Source organism: Triticum aestivum, chromosome 3A, assembly GCF_018294505.1.
Source record: "Triticum aestivum cultivar Chinese Spring chromosome 3A, IWGSC CS RefSeq v2.1, whole genome shotgun sequence".
Taxonomy (NCBI): domain Eukaryota; kingdom Viridiplantae; phylum Streptophyta; class Magnoliopsida; order Poales; family Poaceae; genus Triticum; species Triticum aestivum.
Window position 1 is genome coordinate 728,312,612 of NC_057800.1, and position 16,901 is coordinate 728,329,512.

Here is a 16,901-nt window from a genome sequence, read left to right on the forward strand (position 1 = left end):
ATTCTAGCTCTTTTTTGAATTCACCGACCTTTGTATCTACGAACCGTCTCCAAACCCTACGAGGCAAAGAAAATTAAATGAACAAGAGAGTTATTAATTAGTTACTTGATATTAGGAAATGAACGAAATAGGCCGATCGATATAGAGCGCAAATGAATGAAAATAATTACTTCTGCAGCATTCTTCTCATGCCGCCCCAAAGCTTTGGATCCATATTCACAGAGTCGTGGACGAGACATTCTGAGGTGTTAACTTTAATTACTAGCAGAATCCAGTGGAACCTGCGGACACGATACATGCACAGTACGTCATGCATAACTCATCGATTAGCCGGCCACATACCATGCATGGAGTAAACAAAAGAGAATGTGCTCAAGACAGAAACACTCACTCAAAATGGTAAGGAAATAGAATATCACTTTTGAGTTCCTGCTTTGTAAGAAACTGCCACAGGTCTGCCTCCACGTTGGCGGGGTAACGCTCCAACACATGTCCATTAACGATGTGTGGGTCAATGAACCCAACATCATGGATGTTCCTTACTCTGCATTCCTTAATCTTCATTCTGCATGTATAATAGCGGACACAACAATATAGTTAGGACATATATATAGTGCAGGCAATATGAACGAGATGGGGTAGAAATTAATAAATCACTTACAGAACGTAGCAACTGATGATAGATTTATCGAGCTCGCGCAGATTGAAAAGCTGGAACAATTCACTCAGTTCAATTTGTACATAGTAATATTTGAAGTGATGCTCATGTCTAACTTCCGCATAAATATATTCTTTGGCGTTTTTATTTTTTATGTAACCCTTGTACCATTTCAGCAGACCTTTCATTTGTGGAGGTAGATCCTTTTCCTGCGCAGGCTCGACGAGAGGCCCATTCTTGACATATGTAATTACTACCTCCTTCACTGGCGCCTCATCAAGGCCTAACAGTTCACGAAGAGTAATACCTAAGTTGGCCGCTTGTTCTCTGGCACTCGTTACAGTCAATCCCTGTGCTGCCGCAGCTTGTATGATCTCGGGGGCATCCGGACAGAAGGCTTCCACTATAAGCGGGGCAATCGATTGTTTACTTTGTTCCCCGAGCTGGGCAACTTGTTTCCCGCTTTTTTTACTTTCGGCCTTCTCCCGCTCTTTGTTCTCCTTGAACATGAGTGCCTGCCTGCAAAGTTCACGTGCATAGTCGTTAGGCAGATTCTTCGCGGCTTGGGACGGTGTGCTCAAAAATGACTTAGCCCACTTCTTTTGCTCATCAGAAAATACTGGCTTGGGCTCGGGCTCTCTTTTCTTCTTGCAGTCCGCCTTCCATTTCTCCAAATCAGCAGCCGCGGCCGCGTCGACTTCCTCGGCACTACGTTCCCAAGGCCTTGTGGGGAGAGGCTTCAGTGATGGCTCCGGTACCTTTGTGGTCTTAGGTACATAAGGGTCCGGGTTAATAATCCAGGACTGCTTCTGCTTCTTTGCCGGAGGTGGATTGGGGGGCGGCGTCTGATCACCCGCCGGACGAGGACTGGGGGGCGGCGGCTGATCACCCGCCGGACGTTGTGGACTGGGGGGCGGCGTCGGCTGACGTGACGGAGGTGTAGGTGAACCGCCACCACCACCACCACCACCACCACCACCACCACCGCCGCCACCGCCACCACCACCACCGTAGGGGGGTGGACTTGTTGTCCTTGGCGCCTCGCCTGGAAACTTGATAAACTTCTTTTGCCATAGAATGAAATGGCGCTTGACATCTCCAAGTCTTTTCTCCCCTTCAGGTGTAGCAATGTCAATCTCCAGGTCCTCAAACCCTTGGACTATGTCCTCCACCGTGACACGAGCATAGCCATCTTGAATGAGGTTGTTGTGGTGGAGTGCTCCAGGTAAACATGGTAAAGCACTGCCGATGGCTACCTTCATGGACATGTTCCCGATAGGATAATACAGATGACATTCTTTCATCTCCTTTATATCGTCCACGGGGTAGCGAGGATGCTCCGGTGAAGTAATTTCGACCACCAGAGGCTCCGGTGCAGTAATTTGGACCACCAGAGGCTCCGGTGCAGTAATTTCGATCGTCGGTGCATCTGCACCAGCCGGTGGGGCCTCCGTGGAAGCCACGCTGCTTCTCCGCTGCTGGCTTCCGAGATCCGCTGGATGATCTTCATGCTGCACCCGAGCTGCATCTCTTTCGGCTACTAGTACACTCATGGTTTTCTTCATCACATCCATTTCCGATGCCAACCGCGCCACAACATCTGCTTCCCGATCCATCTTTCTCTTACGGCTTCTGTAACCGTACGGGTCATCGTTCTGGGGGAACCCTATTTTCCACGGAATGTGCCCCATGCCTCGTACATGTCCTCCGTGTTCAGGATTCCCGAGGGCTTTTGTCAGCGTGTCGTTCTCTCTGTTGAACTTGATCTTCCCCTGTTGAGCATCCCTCATTGCGTTAATAAGGGCTTGGGTGGGTTTAATTAATTTGCCCCGGTAAACACACTCCCCTGTCTCCGGGTTCAGCGTTCCCCCATGCCCGTACCACCAGCTTTTGGCCCTTGGGTCCCATCCCTCCGTACCTGGACGGATTCCTCGCGCCCTCAACTCGTTCTCCATCTTCTCCCACCTAGGCTCCCAAAGGCGATACCCTCCTGGCCCCATAACATGATTGTACTCCTTCTTAGCCGCATTTTCCTTATTTTTTTCGATATTTGAATGAACTGCTCCGATTTCTTTTGCTTCACAAATTCTGGCCAATCATCTTTCAGTTTCTCATATTGTCCTTTGAAATCCGGAGTCTTGTTCTGCTTGACAAAGTCATGGGCTAGATTTTGCTTGAATTTCCGGAATGCGTCGGCCATCTTATGAAGAGCGAACTGTTTGACTAGCCTCCTCCTCTCCTTGTTTTCCTCAATCTTGTTACCCTCCTCATCGAATTTGTTGTATTCCGGAGGTAGAACGAAATGTTCCATAAGCTTCTTGAAGCAATCTTTTTTTGTTCTCTTATCGACAAAAGTGAAACCATCAATTCGTGCCTTCTTTGGCTCATTCCACTCCTGGACGGTGATCGAGACGTTGTCTCTAACAATGGCTCCGCATTGGCTGACAAACTTGGTGGTGTTCTTGCGGGGCTCCAGCGGCCTGCCGGTTGCACTGTCGACAACCTCGATGGTGCATGTTTCTCCTTGTTTCATCGTCTTGGTTGCGCCACGCTTTGACGACGTACTTGATTGTTTCGACGATCCGGCCGAGGGCTAAAATAAGAAAGAGTCGCGCGCGTTAGTACACACATATTTATTCAAATCAGTTAGTTTGTATCACCAGAGGCTCAATGTATATATATACCTCGGCGCCGGAGGTGGTTGCTACTTCCATTTGAAGATCGTCGTTTATCGACGTTTGTTCGGCATCATCTTGCTGACGGCGCCCTTCATCTTCACCGTCAAGGTTCAGATAAGAAGAGATATCATCTTCTTCTTCTCCGGTCGGCACATATAGAATATCGCCGTTTATGATGCCGAACATATGTGCTTCACCGTCCGGATCATAGTTGTCCATAATCGGGTCAGCTCTATCGTCCGCCATTATGTCAGTCCTGAAAACATGTAGTAAAAACAAATTCATTAAGTGAAGAAGGGGGGCGGTGGCGGTGGCGGTGGCGAAAGGGCGGTGGCGAAAGGAGGGGGCGATGAAGGGGTGGGAGAGGGTGTCGCGGTAGAGCGCGAGAGGGGAGGCGAGGACAACACATTTATAACCCTCGCCGTCCCCTCTCGATCCCTAAAAAAACACCGCGCGCATCGCCGCCCCCCTCGCCGCCCCTCTCCGTTTAAAAATTATTCGTGTATTTCAAAAAATTGATTTTATTAGACACAAAAAATTCTTTCACGTATTTTCACGTATTTAATTTTAAAAATTCTTTCTTTTTTTCTTCTTCCTTTTTTTTCTTCTTCCTTTTTTTCTTCTGTTGTTTTCTTCCTTTTTCTTTTTTTTCTTCCTTTTTCCTTTTTCATTAAATGTTTTCTCAACCAACTGCCGAAAGTCTCCATGTGGGCCTTCCTAATCCAGGATTCAGGCTTCCCCGGGTTGTCCGAGCGTAAAATATTCTTGTGTTTCTCAAAGTACGGAGCCACCAAGCTGGAATTGGTCAGTACAGTGTGGTGTGCTTCAGTCAGAGAATGGCCGTCCATACATATCGTTGATTTCCTTCCGATCGTGCCTTTTCCACTTAGTCTCCCCTCGTGCCGCGATCGAGGAAGACCAATCGGCTTAAGGTCAGGAACAAAGTCAACACAAAACTCAATTACCTCCTCATTTCCATAGCCCTTGGCGATGCTTCCTTCTGGCCTAGCACGGTTATGAACATATTTCTTTAATACTCCCATGAACCTCTCGAAGGGGAACATATTGTGTAGAAATACAGGACCGAGAACGAAAATCTCTTCGACTAGGTGAACCAGGAGGTGCGTCATAATATTGAAGAAGGATGGCGGGAACACCAACTCGAAACTGACAAGACATTGGATCACATCGTTCTGTAACCGTGGTAGAACTTCTGGATTGATTACCTTCTGAGAGATTGCATTGAGGAATGCACATAGCTTCACAATGGCTACTCGAACATTTTCCGGCAGGAGCCCCCTCAAAGCAATCGGAAGCAATTGCGTCATAATCACGTGGCAGTCGTGAGACTTCAGGTTTTGGAACTTTTTCTCCGCCATGTTTATTATTCCCTTTATATTGGACGAGAATCCAGACGGGACCTTCATACTGCTCAGGCATTCAAAAAAGATGACCTTCCCTTCTTTGGTCAGAGCGTAGCTGGCACGACCTTGAAACCATTCCGGATGCCGGTCATCAGGGTCTTTCAAACGTTGCTGGTCCTGCCGTGCTTCCTTTGTATCATTTGTCTTCCCATACACGCCCAAGAAGCTTAGGAGGTTCACGCAAATATTCTTCGTAACGTGCATCACGTCGATTGCAGAGCGGACATCTAGGACTTTCCAATATTCTAGCTCCCAGAATATAGATTTCTTCTTCCACATGGCTGCGTGCCCGTCAGCTCCCTTCGGAACTGATTGTCCGCCAGGACCCTTTCCAAAGATGACTTTCAAATCCTTGACCATATCAAATACCTCAGCACCAGTGCGTTCCGCAGGCTTCGGCCGGTGATCTGCCTTGCCGTTGTAATGCTTGCCTTTCTTTCTTACTGGATGAATTTTCGGAAGAAATCGACGATGCCCAAGGTACACGTTCTTCTTACAATTTGGCAAATGTACACTTTCAGTCTCATGTAAGCAGTGCGTGCATGCATTGCATCCCTTATTTGACAGTCCCGAAAGGTTACTAAGAGCAGGCCAATCATTGATGGTTACGAAAAGCAACGCTCGTAGGTCAAATTCCTCTTGTTTGTGCTCATCCCACACACGGACACCACCCCACAGCTGTAAAAGTTCATCAACTAATGGCCTTAGGTACACATCGATGTCGTTGCCGGGTTGCTTCGAACCTTGGATGAGCACTGGCATCATAATAAACTTCCGCTTCATGCACAACCAAGGAGGAAGGTTGTAGATGCATAGAGTCACGGGCCAGGTGCTATGGCTGGAGCTCTGCTCGCCAAAAGGATTCATGCCATCCGTACTTAGAGCAAATCTTATGTTCCTTGCGTCAGCTGCAAAATCTTTGAACCATCTGTCGATCTTTCTCCATTGTGTTCCATCTGCGGTGTGTCTCAACTCCCCGTCCGACTTACGGTCCTCTTTGTGCCATCACAACAACTTGGCATGCTCTTTGTTCCTGAACAGACGTTTCAACCGTGGTATTATAGGAGCATACCACATCACCTTGGCGGGAACCCTCTTCCTGGGTTTCTGGCCCTCAACATCGTCACCAGGGTCATCGCCTCTGATCTTATAACGCAATGCAGTGCATACCGGGCATTCATTCAAATTCTCGTATTCACCGCGGTAGAGGATGCAGTCGTTGATGCATGCATGTATCTTCAGAACCTCTAAACCTAGAGGGTAGACAACCTTCTTTGCTTCGTACGTACTGGCGGGCAACTCGTTATCCTTTGGAAACATATTCTTCAACATTTTCAGCAAGTTTTCAAATGCCGAGTCAGCTACACCTGCCTCTGCCTTCCATTTCAGCAAATCCAGTGTGCAGCCCAGCTTTTTCAGACCATCATCGCATCCGGGGTACAGCGCCTTTCTGTGATCCTCTAACATGCGATCCAAATTCTCCCTCTCCTTTTCAGTTTCGCAGCGTCTCCATGCATCAGCAATGGTCCGACCAAGATCATCAACGGGATCATCACGTGCCTCTTCTTCACCTTCCCCTTCACCTTCAGCATCCTCCATGAAAGTATCACCGAAATGAGCAAGATAGCTTTCATCGATGAAATCATCCCCTTCTTCATCTTCTTCCATTATAACCCCTCTTTCTCCATGCTTGGTCCAACAATTATAGCTTGGCATGAAACCGTGCCGAAGCAGATGCATGTGAACATCTCTTGAGGAAGAGTAACCCTTCTGATTCTTACAGATAACACATGGACAGATAACAAAACCCCCCTGCTTGTTCGCATTAGCCACTACGAGGAAATCTTTCAAACCCGTAGTGAACTCGCCGGAGAGTCGGTTACCGTACATCCATTGCCGATTCATCTGCATTATTATAATATAAAATATATAATTAACCATCATGCATTTGTTAAACTAACTAGCTACAAACAATATAAATTAAACAATGAACTGCACACATGCATATTTTATCAATGCCACACATGCATGAAAGGTTCAAGTTGCTAACCGCGATCGAGGAGGAAAAAATAAATGAGGAACCTCAAGTGTGGCTCCAACACTTCATATCATGTTTGTTTCACCCTCTTAGGGCATTTCATCAAACACCTTGTGTGCATAAGAGGAACCAAAAGCAAACCTACACCCCCTTGTGAAGCTTGTGAAGAGAAGTGGCACCAAATGGCTAAGTGAGCGTGCTGAACTGGTATATATAGGGGAGGAGCTTTAGTCGCGGTTGGCCTGGCCAACCGCGACTAAAGGCCTTTGCGCACCTTTAGTCGCGGTTGGCCTGGCCAACCGCGACTAAAGCCCCTCACGTGCACCAGCTGGCCACCGAGCGCCCTGGGCCCAGGCCTTTGGTCGCGGTTCGTCTGCCGAACCGCGACTAAAGACTTCATTAGTCGCGGTTCCTACACTTTCGCGACTAATGGGGCTGGACGGAAGCCTCTTTTTCTACCAGTGGTTGTTCGGATATTTGTTGATCGATCCATATTTATAGGGTCCAGGCGACTCGGCTTTATCTCACTTCTGACGTAAAAATAGAAAAACCTAACAATATATTCCCCTGTTACCTGCAAACGGGTGCGGCGGCGGCGGCCAGGATACCACCTTCGTCTGATTCGGCGGCGGCGGCCGCTGACTCGGCGGCGGATGTGGCTACGCCAACAACAGCGGCATAATTTTCTTTGATCACGGAGCCCAGGTACGTTCTGCTATTCACTTTCATTGAGTTCGGACGTATTTATGCATTCTTTGTAATCAAATCTAAACGAGTAAGCAATATAACTGCAAGGTTGTAATCAAGAAGTACAACGATCTCATGAAACGCGCGGCCGGAGGCGACCTGATTCATCCATGTTCAACCACGACGAGAGCAGCAGCTGGACGATATATGAGTATGAGATTTGGCTCATAGGCTCATAGCAGATCGCCCGCGTCATGCAACACACGGCCAGCGGTGACAGATGAACAACGCTCTCACACAACATGCGGAAATGTACAAATGACCGACGACGTCTACGGAGTTGTGTTTAGAGTATTCACGATGAATCGATCACAAAATCCGATGCATCAGTAAAGATGTGGACTAGTTAGACCTTAGGATGTCGTGGTTAGACTTTAGAGTATACTAAGTTTTTCAGTGGTCGGGTGTATACATCTGCATGAAAATGTAGAGGCGAAGTGCACATGCGTGCTAATTTAATCTTGTTTTTGGATGGACCCATTTTTGTCAAGATTGGTGTATAGTACTTCTGTAATATAATTATTCAGTATATACACATTTTACCATTCTTGTTCTTAAATTTTCTATTGAGATTTGGCACCATACTTGTACTACAATACTCCCTTCACACCAACTATATAAACTGTTATACGTATAATAATTACCTTGAGATACTTCTTTTTAAACGCAACACTACACACTTATCGTAATAAAATCACTGTATATTCTGTTGTTTAGAGAAAGGAAGTATATACCTTTGGACTTCCAAACAATTTTTTTTTTTGCATGGAACTGCCAAACAGTACACTCTTTTGCGACTAAATAGTACTATTCCTCTTCCCTAGAAGAAAAGCAGTACGCAGTATGTACTCTTAAATAAAAACTTGTATAGTATATATGCCCAAACTTGGCCAGCAGTATATACCCGAACAATATATATGCCTTAACTTGACAAGCAGTATATACCCCTTTTATAAAAAAATGTATATACCTCAGTGATTGTAATATTATATACCCCTAACCTGGCAACTAGTATATACACCATAAAATAATATACCACCCCGGTTACACTGAAAAAACCAAGAAAGAATAGCTTACGTTTTGAATGAGTGGCACGGCTGGTTGGAGTAGTTACTGAGTAAATAGGAAACAAATTAGTTTTTTTTAAGTAGCATGGCTGGTTTGTTTCAACTTGGATGCGTCCCTAGATCTCTCAACTAACCCGATCCAATAAGAGTAGGAGTACATACATCCGGGAGTATAAAAGAGGAGTCCTATATATATATATATATATATATATATATATATATATATATATGTGTGTGTGTGTGTGTGTGTGTGTGTGTGTGTGTGTGCAACAGGAGCATGTAATCTATTTGCTCTCACAGAAGCGTTTTCTTTTGCAGAGATTTCTTGAAGAAACCTAGCTGCAGTAAAAAAATCAACAATGTAGTAAAGTATAATACTTGCGCTCAGGTTCATCAAAACTACAGTTCAAAAACAAAGTTCATCGAAACTGAATCCCAGTTCTTTTAGTCTGAAACTCTAAAAGTGCACACTTATTATGCTGCTATTTCTTTGATCAATAAGCACTTGACTTTCCATCTTGATCATAGTAGTATGCTGCAGCAGCTCAAGATAAAAGCCCTGTTTATCCATGGCCAGATTTCAGTAAACTAACTTGGAGTATAATGGCTATACCACTCCACTTTTCACACTTATAACAGAAAAATAGATATCCTAAACCACATTCACAAGTTACAAAACAATTTGTGAAACAGGGTAGTCTTATTTTAAGAGACGAAACAGATCAGTAGGCGAACTTACCTTTGGAAGCTCCAGCACTGAATGTTTCGTTATTTTGTCAGAGTGAGGATCACCATCAGCTTGTCATACTCCAAGAAACGAACCTAATCTAGACCAGCCTCCTAAATGTTGCAGATCCAAAATCCAAATAGATGTCAGATCGATGCACGCGGAGTGGAACCGTCGAATCAAGCAAGCAAATCAGAGCCGATCGGACCCAATGGCAAGCAAGCAACGAACCTGACGTAGCAGTGAAGGTGATGGAACTCGTCGAGTCGTCGAGGCTGACGTCGCTGACGCGGCCGTCCACCATTAGCTGCCGCAGCTCCGCCTCCACCTCCACGGCGCCTGCGTCGGAGCCGTAGCTGCAGCCGCCCTTTGCCGTGTGTGACAGCTTGGCCCATCTCGCGGACACACATGGGAATAAGAGAGGGAAGTAGGAGATGACTATGGGGTTCGATGCCACCGGAGGAACAGGGGAGCTGCAGAGGAGATAGGAAAGGAGAGGTTGCGTGCTAAGAGGCGGCGGCGGCGCTAAATCGCAGCTTCTCGTCGACCTGGACGCCCCCTCCTCATCGTCCGTCGCCACCATGGTCTCGTCCTCCCGACGAAGGAGCGGGCGCCGGAGGAGCTTGGATGTGCCGATGGGGCGGTGGCGGCGGCAACCCTACACGGGGAAGAGAAAATGAGGAGAGGAGAGGGGAGATTGCTTGAGACAAAAAGGAAAAGTGGTGGGCTCGATAAGGTCGCTTCGTCAGGAAGGGAAGGCTTCTCTTTGTCGTACCCGTGAGGACGTGGCTAGCGCGGGGATGCGCCTTTGATGCACAGCTGAATGTGTTTGATGTGTATACATTGAGATGATCCGATTTTAATGGATCAATCAACTATATGAATCCGGTAATTATCTTCATCCTCCTCCTTTTGGTATTTTGATTAATTTGTTGATCGTAGTTAACACAACCGTGTAACATAGAATGCGTGTTCATGACAATCCAAACTGATCAATTGACGATAATACAACTGGTGCATGCAAATCCACATGCAGGCGGTGAATTTCAAGGATGGAGTTCCTCTGCTGCAAGCCGCCGCCCCCATGGATCCAGACGCACTGGTGTGATCCGCCCTCAAGATGAGAAGCACATGCCTCGGGACATCGCAGCTACCCTGCAGCCTCGATGCGCCTAAGCCCGAGCACCACCATCACGACCGTGCTGCCCAGAAGCAACGACGCCGCAGACTAGGCGACTATCCCCGCCTCACTAAATTCCACCTCTAAACAGAGGCGCATCGTGTCGTCTCCAGCATCAGCTTGGTATCTCTGGCAATCTCTTTTTCATTATTGACATCAAAAGGCATCCTCGCCATCACCTCCCAGCAACGAAACTACATCTGCATCTCCTCCTCTGCCCGACTGACTCCACCAAAGAGCAATTTGTGTTGACTGATTTCAGACAGTTTTTCACCATGTCTGGCTATCCAAGCCCACAGTACTACGAAATCAGTCTAGAACAATTAGCAGTATACCGGCATTCAGATAAAATATTCTACTTCCCTATAACCTTTATCTGCTGATGGATTAATTAGCAGCGTACTTTGTATTTAGATGCATGAGTCTGAATGATAAGTGCAAGTTCCCAGAACTATTTATATAAAGAAGGTTAGACGAAAGAGAGGTAAAATAAAAACCTTATGTTCTTTTTAAGCAGTAGAGATAATAGTGAGATGCTAGTGACCGTGCCTAAAGACCTCAACGGAGGATCGTGCCCAATTGGCCAGGGTGGGCCAACATTGAAATTGTTCATTAAAATTTAATTATTTTTAGACATTTTTACCGGAGCTCCTATTTGCGGATTGCTGGGCAGACAGTGACCCGACCCACAGGCCGGCCCATCTAGCGATATGTCCCTAGCATCTTACTGTAGCAGCATGTTACTCTACCCGCTCGGAACTGCAATGGTTCTTTTCTTTATTGCTTTTTTCTTTCTTTTTCGAAAAATAGTTTCTAAAAGTGACATATTAAAATGCCAGATTTTTATGAAAATGTGAACTTTTTTAAAAAGCAAACAATATTTGGAACTTGGATCCATTTTTCAAAAAGAAAACAACTTTCATAATTTCAAACATTTTCTATTTTTGAGCTTTTGATAAATGCGAACAATTTCTAGAAATCAGATTATTTTTTGAAAACACAAATAATTTTTTAACACATTTTCAATTTGTGTTTTTTTAAAACACGTATAGTTTTGGAAATTCATATTTTTTGGAAAAATGAACAATTTTCCAAAGCACTTAAAATTTTCTGATATTTTTTATTTTTACAATGAATAAACAGAAAAAAGAAAAAAAAGATCCAAGAAAAAATCCAAAAAACATGTAAATAAACAACCAAAATAGAAATATTGTTCACAAATATTCTAGAAGGTTTCCAAAACCAGGTCAAGAACCTCCTAGAAGGTTCTCACAAATGGATCAGTTGAACGCCTTAACAGGGCGGCCAAGCTAGATCACTCATTCGCTGCGGGCGTCGACATTGCGACGAAATGAACAGCGAATACGATTCGTTTTCTCTATTGCCGCTCGTTGCGGCAAATTGTCGCCACAACGCACATGCAACGCTCGAGATCGAGCGAAGTGGGCCGGTCCAGTACACAAGGCTTTCTGTTTCCGTTTTTAGCTGTTGGGAAACACAGTAGAAAACAAAAAATTTCGCGCCTACGATTACCCAAGATATGAAGATGCATAACGGGTTGGGATCACAATTGTTACTGTCACCTAGTTACGGTGGAAGAACAACGTGTCGGTGTATATCATACATGAAGTCCCTCGAACCGACGATGAACGATTCATCATACCGCCCACAAACAGTCCCTCGAACCGATGACCTAAAGCACGACCTATCTACTTGGTTGCAAGCGTGCAACCTTCATGATCCGACAACGCTTGGCCGTCCAGAGCTAATCATCACCGGAGAATTAGAGGAAGGAGGTTAGAATCACACAGGGCTTCTAATTACGAGGACAAGAAGATTAACCTAGTTCTAATTAGTCAACTGGGACCAAGTAGAACTAGAACTAGGAGAAGTAGAGGAGGTTCCAAAACTTGTATATCTCAATGGACAAAAACCCTAGTATATCTATGTTAAAGGAGAGGGAGAGGGCAGCCAGCGAGGAGGGAAAATTCCTCTTTGGGCACCTACGCAGGGAAGGAGGATTTGGACTCCTCCCCTGTTGGGGAACGTAGCAGAAATTCAAAATTTTCCTACGTGTCACCAAGATTAATCTATAGAGTCATCTAGAAACGAGGGAGGAGTGGATCTACATACCCTTGTAGATCGCGCGCGAAAGCGTTCAAGAGAACGGGGTTGATGGAGTCGTACTCGTCGTGATCCAAATCACCGATGATCCTAGCGCCGAACGGGCGGCAGCTCCGCGTTCAAACACGTACGGAGCAGCGACGTCTCCTCCTTCTTGATCCAGCAAGGGGGAAGGAGAGGTTAATGGAGATTCAGCAGCACGACGGCTTGGTTGTGGAAGTAGCGGGATTCCAACAGGGCTTCGCCAAGCGCTGCGGGAGGAGGGAGATGTGTCACGGGAGGGAGAGGGAGGCGCCAAGGCTTAGATGGGGCTGCCCTCCCTTCCCCCCACTATATATAGGGCCAAGGGAGAGGGGGGGGCAGCCTTGGCCCTTCCTCCAAGGAAGGGTGCGGCTAGGGAGGAGTCCCTCCTCCCCAAGGCACCTAGGAGATGCCTTCCCCCTTTAGGACTATTCCTTTCCTTATCTCTTGGCGCATGGGCCTCTTGGGGCTGGTGCCCTTGGCCCATATAGGCCAAGGCGCACACCCCTACAGCCCATGTGGCCCCCGGGGCAGGTGGACCCCTTTGGTGGACCCCCGGACCCCTTTCGGCACTCCTGGTACAATACCGATAATGTGCGAAACTTTTCTGGTGACCAAAACAAGACTTCTCATATATAAATCTTTACCTCCGGACCATTCCGGAACTCCTCGTGACGTCCAGGATCTCATCCGGGACTCCGAACAACTTTCGGGTTACCGCATACTAATATCTCTATAACCCTAGCGTCACCGAACCTTAAGTGTGTAGACCCTACGGGTTCGGGAAGCATGCAGACATGACCGAGACATTCTCCGGTCAATAACCAACAGCGGGATCTGGATACCCATGTTGGCTCCCACATGTTCCACGATGATCTCATCGGATGAACCACGATGTCGAGGATTCGATCAATCCCGTATGCAATTCCCTTTGTCTAGCGGTACGATACTTGCCCGAGATTCGATCGTCGGTATCCCGATACCTTGTTCAATCTCGTTACCGGCAAGTCTCTTTACTCGTTCTATAACACATCATCCCGTGATCAACTCCTTGATCACACTGTGCACATTATGATGATGTCCTACCGAGTGGGCCCAGAGATACCTCTCCGCTTACACGGAGTGACAAATCCCAGTCTCGATTCGTACCAACCCAATAGACACTTTCGGAGATACCCGTAGTGCACCTTTATAGCCACCCAGTTACGTTGTGACGTTTGGCACACCCAAAGTATTCCTACGGTATCCGGGAGTTGCACAATCTCATGGTCTAAGGAAATGATACTTGACATTAGAAAAGCTTTAGCATACGAACTACACGATCTTGTGCTATGCTTAGGATTGGGTCTTGTCCATCACATCATTCTCCTAATGATGTGATCTCATTATCAACGACATCCAATGTCCATGGTCAGGAAACCGTGACCATCTATTGATCAACGAGCTAGTCAACTAGAGGCTTACTAGGGACGTGGTGTTGTTTATGTATCCACACATGTATCTGAGTTTCCTTTCAATACAATTATAGCACGGATAATAAACGATTATCATGAACAAGGAAATATAATAATAACTTATTTATTATTGCCTCTAGGGCATATTTCCAACAGTCTTCCACTTGCACTAGAGTCAATAATCTAGTTCACATCGCCATGTGATTAACACTCACAGGTCACATCGCCATGTGACCAACATCCAAAGAGTTTACTAGAGTCAATAATCTAGTTCACATCACTATGTGATTAACACTCAATGTGTTCTGAGTTTGATCATGTTGCTTGTGAGAGAGGTTTTAGTCAACGGGTCTCCAACATTCAGATCCGTATGTACTTCGCAAATCTCTACGCTATATTGGGAGCCATTTCAAATAACTGTTCTACTTGGAGCTATTCCAAATTGTTGCTCCATTATATGTATCCGGTATCTCTACTCAGAGCTATCCGGATATGTGTTAAGCTTGCATCGACGTAACTCTTTACGTCGAACTCTTTATCACCTCCATAACCGAGAAACATATCCTTATTCCTCTAAGGATAATTTTGACCTCTATCTGGTGATCTACTCCTAGATCACCTTTGTACCCTCTTGCCAGACATGTGGCAAGGCACACATCAGGTGCGGTACTCAGCATGGCATACCGTATAGAGCCTATGACAAAAGCATAGGGGACGACCTTCGTCCTTCCTCTTTCTCCTGCAGTGGTCGAGCTTTAAGTCTTAACTTCATACCTTACAACTCAGGCAAGAACTCCTTCTTTGGCTGATCCATCTTGAACACCTTCAAGATCATGTCAAGGTATGTGCTCATTTGAAAGTACCATTAAGCGTTTTGATCTATCCTTATAGATCTTGATGCTCAACGTTCAAGTAGCTTAATCCAGGCTTTCCATTGAAAAACACTTTTCAAATAACTCTGCATGCTTTCTAGAAATTCTACATCATTTCCGATCAACAACATGTTAACATACTCATCGGAAATTCTATAGTGCTCCCACTCACTTCTTTGGAAATACAAGTTTCTCATAAACTTTGTATACACCCAAAATCTTTGATCACCTCATCAAAGCGTACATTCCAACTCCGAGATGCTTACTCCAGTCCTTAGAAGGATTGCTGGAGCTTTGCATACTTGTTAGCATTTTTCAGGATTGAAAAAACCTTCTGGTTGTATCACATACAACCTTTGCTCAAGAAAAACATCGAGGAAACAATGTTTTGACATCCTATCCGCAAAATTTCATAAATAATGCAGTAACTGCTAATATAATTCCAACAGACTCTTAGCATCGCTACGAGTGAGAAAGTCTCATCGTAGTCAACTCCTTGAACTTGTCGGAAAACATCTTAACGACAAGTCGAGTTTTCTTAATGGTGATACTTACCATCATTGTCCGTCTTCCTTTTACAATCCATATGTACCTAACAGCCTTACGACCATCAAGTATTTCTTCCAAAGTCTACACTTTGTTTTCAAATATGGATCCTCTCTCGGATTATATGGCCTCCATCCATTTTGGAATCCAGGCCCACCATCGCTTCTCCATAGCTCGTAGGTTCATTGTTGCCTAGCAACATGACTTCCAAGACAGGATTACGTACCACTCTGAAGTAGTACACATCCTTGTCATCCTACGAGGTCTGGGAGTGACTTGATCCGAAGTCTCATGATCAATATCATAAGCTTCCATTTCAATTGGTGTAGGTGCCACAGGAACAACTCTTTGTGCCCTGCTATACACTAGTTGAAGTAATGGTTCAATAACCTCATCAAGTCTCCACCATCCTCCCACTCAATTCTTTCGAGAGAAACTTTTCCTCGAGAAAGGACCCGATTTTAGAAACAATCCCTATTGCTTTCGGATCAGAGATAGGAGGTATACCCAACTGTTTTGGGTGTCCTATGAAAATGCATTTATCCGCTTTGGGTTTGAGCTTATTAGCCTGAAACTTTTCCACATAAGCGCCGTAGCCCCAAACATTTAAGAAATGACAGCTTAGGTTTCTCTAAACCATAGTTCATACGGTGTCATCTCATCGGAATTACGTGGTGCCCTATTTAAAGTGAATGTGGTTGTCTCTAATGCCTAACCCATAAACTATCGTGGTAATTCGATAAGAGACATCATGGTATGCATTATATCCAATAGGGTGCAGTTATGATGTTCGGACACACCATCACACTATGGTGTTCCAGGCTATATTAGTTGTGAAACAATTTCCACAATGTCTTAATTTTGTGCCAAACTCGTAATTCAGATATTCATCTCTATGATCATATCATAGATATTTTATCCTCTTGTCACGACGATCTTTCAACTTCACCCTAAAATTACTTGAACCTTTCAATAATTCAGACTCGTGATTCATCAAGTAAATATACTCAACATTCACTCAAATCATCCGTGAAGTAAGAACATAACGATATCCACTACACGCCTCAGCACTCATTGGACTGCACACATCAAAATGTATTACTTCCAACAAGTCGCTTTCTAGTTCCATTTTACTGGAAACGAGGCTTTCAGTCATCTTGCCCATGTGGTATGATTTGCATGTCTCAAGTGATTCGAAATCAAGTGAGTCCAAATGGTCCATTTGCATGGAGTTTCTTCATGCATATCTACCAACAAACGTGGTTCGCATGTCTCAATTCTTTCAAAAATGAGTGAGTCCAAAGATTCATCAACATGGAGCTTCTTCATGCGTTTTATACCGATATGACTTACGTGGCAGTGCCA

The 16,901-nt window shown here is 45.3% G+C and overlaps 1 protein-coding gene across 1 annotated transcript; it reads right to left on the bottom strand.

The window, feature by feature from the left end:
• Positions 1 to 8,984: 8,984 nt before the first annotated feature.
• Positions 8,985 to 10,060, bottom strand: LOC123059498 (uncharacterized). Its single transcript, XM_044482057.1, has 2 exons — positions 9,571 to 10,060; positions 8,985 to 9,452 (listed from the first exon to the last, which is right to left on the bottom strand). Exons 1-2 carry the CDS (start codon positions 9,920 to 9,922, stop codon positions 9,415 to 9,417), a joined length of 390 nt encoding a protein of 129 aa, XP_044337992.1. The 5' UTR covers positions 9,923 to 10,060; the 3' UTR covers positions 8,985 to 9,414.
• Positions 10,061 to 16,901: the final 6,841 nt, after the last annotated feature.

Excerpts from the sequence above, each read along its gene's own strand:
- LOC123059498 (XM_044482057.1), bottom strand. The coding sequence starts at position 9,922 with ATGGTGGCGACGGACGATGAGGAGGGGGCGTCCAGGTCGACGAGAAGC. Across the intron at positions 9,453-9,570 it reads CACCTTCACTGCTACGTCAG|GAGGCTGGTCTAGATTAGGT; the intron begins GTTCGTTGCTTG and ends TGCAACATTTAG.